This window comes from Cervus elaphus, chromosome X (assembly GCF_910594005.1).
Source record: "Cervus elaphus chromosome X, mCerEla1.1, whole genome shotgun sequence".
In the NCBI taxonomy this organism is placed as follows: Eukaryota; Metazoa; Chordata; class Mammalia; order Artiodactyla; family Cervidae; genus Cervus; species Cervus elaphus.
Genome location: NC_057848.1, coordinates 56,605,848 through 56,615,430, shown reverse-complemented (window position 1 = coordinate 56,615,430; position 9,583 = coordinate 56,605,848). Strand labels below are relative to the sequence as shown.

General features: G+C 35.3%; 1 protein-coding gene across 2 annotated transcripts in view; it reads right to left on the bottom strand.

The window, feature by feature from the left end:
* Positions 1-3,416: 3,416 nt before the first annotated feature.
* PHF6 (PHD finger protein 6) overlaps positions 3,417-9,583 on the bottom strand; it is a 56,365-nt gene continuing 50,198 nt past the window's right edge. For both annotated transcript variants that reach the window (XM_043895515.1, XM_043895516.1), the window contains exons 10-11: positions 6,901-7,030; positions 3,417-6,571 (exon numbers count right to left, since the gene is read on the bottom strand). In XM_043895515.1, coding sequence (XP_043751450.1) covers positions 6,901-7,030 — 130 coding nt within the window. In that variant the 3' untranslated portion in view covers positions 3,417-6,571. The remainder of the gene's footprint in view (positions 6,572-6,900; positions 7,031-9,583) is intronic.

Below are 9,583 nucleotides of genomic sequence, written 5' to 3'. Positions count from 1 at the left end.
GTTTTTTTCCCCTAATTTATTTATTTACTTAAGGCTATGCTGGGTCTTTCTTGCTGCTCAGGCCTGTCTCTAGTTGTGGCGAGCAGGGGCTACTCTCTAGTTACAGTGTACAGGCTTCTCATTCTGTGGCTTCTCTTTTTGAAGCACAGGCTCTAGGGCACTTGGGCTTCAGTATTTGCAACACCTGGGCTCAGTAGTTGTGGCTCCCGGGCTCTAGAGCACAAGCTCAATAGTTGTGGCTTATGGGCTTGGTTGCTCCGTGGCATGTGGGATCTTTCCAGACCAGGGATCAAACCCATGTCTCCTGCATTCACAAGTGGATTCTCTACCACTGAGCTACCAGGGAGGCCCCTATTCACGTTATTTTCACTCTTATTTCTTATTTTATATTCAGACATGCAGGTAACAGGTGCTTGAAATTCTTAAATGAAAAAAAAATTTCTAGCAGATAAGCTAAAAGCATGATATGTTTATCAAGTCATTTTTTCTAGTTAGTCTTAGATTTTATTCATACAAGGACAAACCAAAAAAAAAATATACAAGGACAAACCAACTAGTTGAAAAGGTCAAGTGATTCTACCTTGTTTTTTACATAATTGACCAGTTGTTAAGACAGTGTTTGGGGAGTAGGAACCATCTCAACAGAAAAAGGTCACAGGAATTCTTCAACAAAATAGTACACAACCCCTTCAAGTACACAGAACTGAGTCACATCTGACCCTGGACACACAGAGAAGATCCATCTGGCAGCAATGAACAGCTATGAGCAAGCTGTTACTTTTCAGAAAGCAGAATGAAGGGAAACAATTCACCAATAATTAATATGAATAATAATACATACAAAACTGTTGATAATACATATGAAAACAAAACCTTTTGACTTAATCTTTTCACAAATGAAATACAATTTCCCAAAGATAATTCATATTCCACTTTGAGATATAGTCTATTTGGTCTTTACAACAAAATCAAAACTCCACAGAATTCTCTATAGAGCATGTATGATTTTTTTTAAAGGCACCACACCTCTTTTTCATTAAAAAGCACTCCTTTGGAGTAGCAGAGCAGGGAAGCTTAGTCCCTATAGGTGGACTTTTAAATTGGTACAAAGTTTTTGGATGGTGATTTTTTTATCAAAACTTTAAATGTACATACCCTTTACTTAGAAGTTCCACTTCTGAAATATAGCCTAAGAAATTACTTGCTTAAGAACATGAAGATGTACATGAGACTGGACAGAACTCCAGTTCATCCATATACTCCAATGGCATGGTGCTGCTAAACAGAATGTGAGAAATCTAGTTGTACTGACACTTTGTAGTGTTGTTCAAGTGAAAAAGACAAGGTGCAGAACTGGAAGTACAGCATGAGACTATTTATGCTAAGTTATATCTTAACATAAGCATTTGGCAGAATACACATCAAGTACAGGGGAATAGGCTGGTAGAAAAGGGGGGATTTTAGCATTTTGCTTTATACATCTGTATATTTTCATGTTGTACAAAGACTACATAACATAAAATTCACCCTTTGAAGTATATAATTTGTGGTTTTTAGTGTAGTCACAAAGTTGTATAACCACCACGACTATTTAATTTCACACATTTTCATCACTCCCAAAAGAAACTCCATGCCAGTTATTACTTACCCGCCCCCCTCTCCACAGCTCCTGCACCCACTGATCTGCATTCCGTCTCTATGAATTTGCCTCTTCTGGACATTTCATATAAACGGAATCCTACACTATGATGATCATAGTGTAGTAAGCTGGCTTCATCCATGTTTAGTATGAATCAGCACTTCATTTCTTCTTATGGCTATATATGACTTAAATAAATAAAAAATCTGTAAATAGCTCTGATTTTAAAGCTACTCAAATAAACAGAAAAACCTTACCCTTTTGTACAAATGACTTTATAGAAACTCAACAGCTCTAAATCCAGTGTCCATATTAAAATACAGTTTAGTTCTAACTCCCTGCTCCTAATACTCCCTTGAATATTTACTCTCTCAGGTCCCATTTAAAAGGTTGCCTCTTCAAACAGTACTCATTTTCACATACATCTATTAGACTATTATCATTCACACAGCAGAATGCTTTTTGCCCAGGTGTACCTTCCCTATCTCCCCACCACTGGCCCCACCCCCAACATAAAACATATTTATAAGTCTATAGACGTGTATAGGCAAAGGTGAAATTTGGGAGTTTATGGCCTCGCTATTTTGACAAGGACCCAGGTCTGGTTGACTTCAGTACATTGACCACAGGGAGAAATGTCTGCTACAGTGTAACAAAGTAAAATGCTGTCATTAACTTCCATAGTAACTTATTATTAACTTCCATAGGTATTTTATAGCTTTCATCTTCTGAATAAAAATCAAGACTGTATTTTTGCCTTGTCCTTCAAGTTTGGTTACCTCATTATCTGAACAAGGCAAAATTATGTGATACTCGTTGATACATAAAGCAGCACTGTCACAGGGACTGGGTTTTTCTCTTAAAAACATGGGCTGGCCACAGAATTTTCCTAGGAAATTCTACCACATTTATGCTTTGGAATGACCTCAGCAATGCTGAAAAAAGAAAACAAAGAAACACCCCAATCCCAAACCCCAGCTGTAAATAGTTTCAATTAGCTAAAGAAAAACCACATAATTCTCTTCTCCATATTTTTATTGGGTAATTAAATGAAGCTAAGTAATGGATTTCCAATGTGCACGCACACACACACACACTCACTCACTCAAACATGACAGGTAACATTTGCAATAAAGCATACTATAGTTCTAGTTCCAGCATTAATCAGAAATCTCTTACTTGATTTCTTTTTCCTCTTGAGTGTGGATGCAAGCATGCAGGTTAGAAATTATATGTATGGAATGAGCATATTCTACCAACTAAAACTTTGATTTCTGCCCTCAATAGGACCATCTCAATATATGAGCACTACTGCTAGAAGTAAGTTGTCCACAGTAAAGGGAGTACATTTAAATCTTTAAGGTGGAATTCCTTTATGACAAGGATATTAACCTTGCACCCTTATGAGCAAGCTGATAAACTATACTAGGAGTTTGGGTTTATCTTTAAAATCACCTTCTAACTAGGTTTCAGAGGATCTGATGTAAATCATAGGTATCTGAATCATGTAATGATAAAAGAAACAAGATGCAATGCAGTTCTATCATACTTTTGAAAGATTTGCTGTTTCTCTCCCTGATAAAGCCTTATGTATGAAACATTGAAATTAACTCAAATTCACATTTATCTCTCTCTCATACTTATATAACCACAAAGTTATTAAACAAACTAGGCATTTCACCTTGAAACAATAGCAAGACTAAAAGGAACATAATACTATTGCAGTTACAGATAAGCTTCACCATACCCTTGCACAAAAAAGACATAAGTACAAACATCAAAGTCATAACTCATTTATTGAATGAATAGTATATGCAAGAATACCAATAAAAGGAAACTAATACTACAAACTACAATTTTGAAAATAAAGCCAATATAACAGGAACAAAATATACATAATATGAGAGGAATGTTTGATTTTGACCCATAATGCATTCCTTATCTTTACAATAACCTAAATGTCTGTTAGAACAAAACTGTATACCTTGGTCTAACTTTAGTGCTTCTTAAAAAAGCAACAACATTCTAGAACACTTTTCTTTTGCTTTGAGATATTTAAGATTCACACATTTGTTCAAGTACATAGATTCTGATTCAACAGTAGATCTACATATCTTGTTATTCTCTTAATATCTTGAGTAACATGTACTCCTGAGCAAGTACTATCTGAAATTCTAAAACTGCTGATCCTTGAAATAAAATGTACTTCAGTTGTGGGTTTTTAATAAATTGAGATGAAAGTAAAACTCACCCTTCCCACCCCTCCTCCCCCCAGGAACAAAGAGCTCTTATTAAAGTATAGAAACTCAAGTCTATCTTTCTACTCTAAAGAACATTTCTTACTAACATTTCTGGTAAGGCAATAAATGCTCCAGAATAATCTTCAATATATGCTTGCAAAGATTACACTGTTTAATATCGATAACAAAAATGAAACAAAAAAAAGGGAAAAAAGGAAAAAAGAAAAAAATGCTTCAAAATTTTAAGCTAAAATATGCATAAAGGACAGTCATGGCAGTATTTTTTGAAATGATGTAAATGTTATATACTTATCAAATAATGTCATGCTTATTAAAACTACAGTTAAGGACTTAAGAGATGAACAGTAAATACACTGCTGAGGTCCATTTTTCTAAATATTCATACCACAATGTAATTACTACCCAAAAGATGATGATGCTACTTGGGAACATAAGTACTGTACAATTTTTACATTGTAAGGCACTTTTACTCAGCATGTGACGAAAACATGGATAGAGAATCAAAATATTGGAAGTTTACAACCAAAGGTGATTTTTCATGTGACTTCAATTTACATTTTAATTTTTAATGAAAGACTGTTTAGCCAATGACACCACAGTGAGAAAAATAGGTAGCCAGCCACTTATCTAGCCAACCAAATGGTAAAGTGCTATTCTGGTTGCTAGTGGCAGAGAAAGGGTTGAAGAAACCCATACAAAGTCATACACTTTGTTACATAACAAATTCGTTAACTGACAGCTATAGTATTTGAAGTCCATTACATCATTATTGACTGGCCATTATTACCCCTTGGCACCTTCCATTTTTCCTAAAAATATCATTACAGTAGTTGTCCAAAAATGAAGGTGCTCTATTATTCCATGGGTAAGTCTATGGCACACAATGTAAAAATGATCTAGACACAGTGATTCAAAGATTTAAAATAATGGGTTTCAAGCTGCTGTAAGGAAATAAAGTACAGATCCTTTGGGAAAAGTCACATAGCTTGGTAAACAAACATCTAGATCTGTTGTTGCACTTCAAGTCATGGTGAATTTTGAAAATTCATCACATACATACACAAAAAAATCCAATGGTATATTTAGAGCAAAAGGAGAACAACGTATAGGGCAATCCACTACTAAAGCTAGTTTCCTTCTAAAAATAATAAAAGATGGTTAAAATAAAGCAATCATTGAGTCCCTTGATTTAAGTAAATGTGTGAATACACACTTGACAAATGTGACTTTAAGGGACTAGCAGTTAAAAAAAATCAGTCATTAAGCACAGTGTAATTTTCCACCTGTTACATTTTTAAAATGCTTTTCCATAAGCTGCAGAACATCTCAATGTACAGTCAAGTTAACATGTTTATTTCTTGTTGGCTAATCTGCTTTAATGTGGTAGGTTAACTAATAAATCAGAAATCAGAATCCCTACCCTTGATACTGAGGTGCTATGGTAATATTAGGCAGAACACAACTAAAGTTTTTTGGTTTTGCCACAAAGAAATAGATAAATGTGCTTCAGCAGGTAAGTGGAAGAAAATATCACTAGCTAGAAATGCCAGTGTGAAAATCCTTTCTAAAAAGCTGGGTTCTTAGGCTTTGAGAAACAATTCTGATGATCAATAAAACAATACCGAACATTACCAGAAGGAAAATAGGTCACAGAAGCCTATTTTATAGATAAGCAAAGCAATGAATGAAAACATTAAAAATATTAAATAAAGTTTCTAAAATAGTGGTCACAAAATTAAAAATAAATACTGTTTTATGCAAAGACTGTTGTTTTTTTTTTTACTTCTACAGCACATGAGACCTCCTTACATACTTTGGGCCAATATATGAAGTGTTCCACAAAAACACGGCACTTGAGAGGAACAAGTTTCAGACATGGTGGCTAAAGTCCTTAGTAAGTGGTAACCCCTTAAATCTTAAAGAGGTTTCATTTGCTGTTGCCAAATGTTAGTTTAAACTTGAAAGGATCCAATCATTTTGCTAGAAGCTCTTTGTATGACATGAAAAGAGAAGAGGTTTACTGTCAAGAGAATTTTGGCATAAGCACTGGAGCTCAAAGCTTATAATAACCAGTTGCCCGAGTCCATGCTGGTCAGTGAGAACAACTTTAACAGGAACCAAATGAAAAGCTTTAGCACACTTCTTGGAAGAGATTTTTTAGCATGTGCTGTCAAAGCCAAGAGAAAAAGAAGGTTCTCTTCATCTCTAGCCTCCGTTACTTGAGCGTGGAAAAAAAATCCAAAAATTCCCATGTGTTGCCACCAGAGGCGTGTTTGCACTGTAAAGTGAAATTTGCTTACGTTTTCCCTTGAGTATGAATCCACTAAACAAACTCAGACACTCTAAACAGTAGAACTTTGTTCAGTCCAGAAATATAGCTTACTTCATTTCAATGTCTGCTTTAACTGTTGACACTATACACAGGGTTAATAGTGTTTCAATTGCTTCCCAGAAACTGCAAACTACAGCTACGTAATATCAACATGTCAAACTCTGCCATCTAGTGAAGGCTCATAAAACAAACAAGATGCTTTTAGGCAGTTCAATGAAGAATCTAAGAGTTGGGCAGTAAAAAGTTACAAACCCTTTTTGATTTTAGAAAACAGTGAAAAAAGAATAGTAGTTATGGATGTCTTATTCATTCCCAGTTTTCTAACTCTGTCCCATGAACCTGTTTAAAAGATGATAAAAAAATGTAAAATATGATGCTTGAGGGGAGCACAATAAATAAAATGTTATTGAGGAGTAAGAATATCTTATTGGTTTGACACTACAACTACATTTATTGATAAAGTGGATAGCTTGTTTTTACAGTTACAAAATCAGCTAGTTAAAAGAAAAAAAACTATGCAAGCCTACACATCCTCAGCATTCTAGTAACATGCTTAACTAAATATAATAGCATTAAAAAAAAACCAAACTGCACATTATTAGTTCAATATATATTTATCAGTGTGTATTGTATTCTGACAACACAGCCAATATAGTTAACTTTCATACCTAGTTTCCATTAAGCTGCTGCTGAGTTAGTTGTTGCTGATCAATTTCTACTTTGCCTCGGCTTTTACTCTCTCGTTCTTCATCTTCTTCATCTCTCTCATCATTTCCACTATGATTTTTACAATATAGTCTACAATGATGAAAGATAAAAATCTCAAAATGTTTGTCATTATTGATGAGAACATATTTACATCATTGGTGGATGAGGTTGATGCCCATTTAAAATATGGTCTCCTCATCCATGCTTAAAAACACTCCACAATTAGGTAAAGGTTCATTTCTATTTATTAGAAAGGAAAGCACTCTATTAATGAGATACAAAAAGTTCATCTGAAATAAAACCTCTGGTTTAGAATGAAAGTTACCACATATGTCCAAATATAAGGCAATTCCTCACTTTGCCCCATGAGATTAAAAAGGTTTTCAGCCAACATAAAAATATCAATTTTCAGTATATATGTGAAAGTGTCAGTTGCTCAGTTTTGTCTGACTCTTTGTGACCCCATGGACTGTAGCCCACCAGGTTCCTCTGCCCATGGCAAGGATACTGGAGTGGGTAGCCATTGCCTTCTCCAGGGGATGTTCCCAACCCAGGGATCGAACCGAGGTCTCCTGCATTGGCAGGCGGATTCTTTACCATCTGAGCCACCAGGGAAGCTTTACTATTGGTGCTTTACTATATACGTACCAATATATTTTGCATAATCAATCATCTCCACCATAGTCAAAGAAGGGTGGGGGATGATCTGAGCTTAGTTATAGGTCAATTATATACAAGATGACAAGATGGAACAATGCTTAAAAAATGTTCAGTAGATGCCCTCTTGTGGGCAGCAATGGATAAAAGATGATCACGTAAGAATTCATCTGCCACAATGTAAGAGTAGCTTTAGCATGAAAATTTCTAACAAGTGAGTAGAATAAACGGCAGAGGTGTGGTTGGTGGGACAACAAGGATAATTGACTTATGACATAGTTTTGCTCATCACTTTTTAATTCTTAAAACATTTTCAATAATTTTCAAAAAAATATGGAGAATCTCTACTCTTCAAACACTGCACATTGGGAATCACTTTTTAAATGATGACTTCAAATATCAAGAGTGAGACTTCTATATAGTGTACCTGTGAAGTATCATCCTCCAAAATACAACCTGAATCTAATTAAGCCTTTGAACCAAGTTATAAATACAGGAAATACAGAGGGGTAGAAAATGAGGTATATGAAACCATGAACAAGCAAATAGATAAAATCTAGAACATGGGGCTTTTCCAGGACAACTTATCAGCGTTCTTCAATAAGTAGGAGGAAAAGGAAGGGTGGAGTGGGGACTGCTCTTTATTGACAGACTTAAGAGACTTCCATTAAATACCATGTAAGGACTGTGAATGTACTGAAATTTGAACAAATCAAGGCCAAAAGAACATTTTCAAGACAACTGGGGAAAGGTGCAAGTGGACTGGGTACAAAATGATACTAAGAATTTACTGTTAATTTTTAAAAGTGTGAATATAATCGCATAGTGATACTAAAGTATATAAGGATAAAATGACAGAAGATCTGGGATTCTGCTTAAACATACCTCAAAAATAAAAAAATGTAGATGAAACAACTGTGGCAATAACTTGGTACCTGCTGAGACTAGGAGTTGTGTAGTTTTAGAAATTTTTATAACAGAATTTTATCTAAAAGATGAGCTCAAAAAAAATAAAAAAATAAAATATGAGCTCTTTCTTTGTTAGAAAAATATTAATCTTTTCTGGGATTATTTTTCACTCAAGGACTATTTCCCATAGGCCTATTATGTGTCTTTCCCCTGTGTGGACACCCAGGCCACAGGTGTCAACCAGTCAAAGAAGATCTCTGCTGTCGCAGAACTTAGTGTTTTATGGTGGGAAGCTGAAATTTTAGAAAACTATATATTTATATAGTTTAGAAATATAATAAAACAGGATATAAAGATCACTGTATAATCTTCCCTGGCCTTTTTAATATGAATATAGTCATGATATATCCATCCTAAAGGAAATCAGTCCTGAATAGTCATTGGAAGGACTGATGCTCAGGAAATCAGTCCTGAATAGTCATTGGAAGGACTGATGCTGAAGGTGAAACTCCAATACTTTGGCCACCTGATGCAAAGAACTGACTCATTTGAAAAGAACCTGATGCTGGCAAAGACTGAAGGCGGGAGGAGAAGGGGACAACAGAGGATGAGATGGTTGGATGGCATCATCGACTCAACACACATGAGTTTGAGTAAACTCTGGGAGTTGGTGATGGACAGGGAGGCCTGGTGTGCTGTAGACCATGGGGTCACAGAGTCAGACACGACTGAGCGACTGAACTGAACTGATTCGTGATCCAGAGAGGACTGGTAAAGAAAGAAGTGAAGGAAGCCATTTCATGCAGAAATATTCCTCCTTTCATTTCCTCCTATCTGCCCACTCTTCTCTCCCCAAACTACTCCGGTTATGGATTTATTTGAACTCAATGGTCTCCATGAAAAAAGCTAGACTCCACCTTCTAATTTTAGAAACAAATTTCAAAGTGAAAAAATAAAAAGAACATTTCAAATCATCATAGATCCCAGTCCAAATATTTTTGTTCAGAGATGACCAGTGCAACATGGTATTCTAACAACTAAAAAAACCATCTAAATGTCTAAAAGAACTGATTAAAC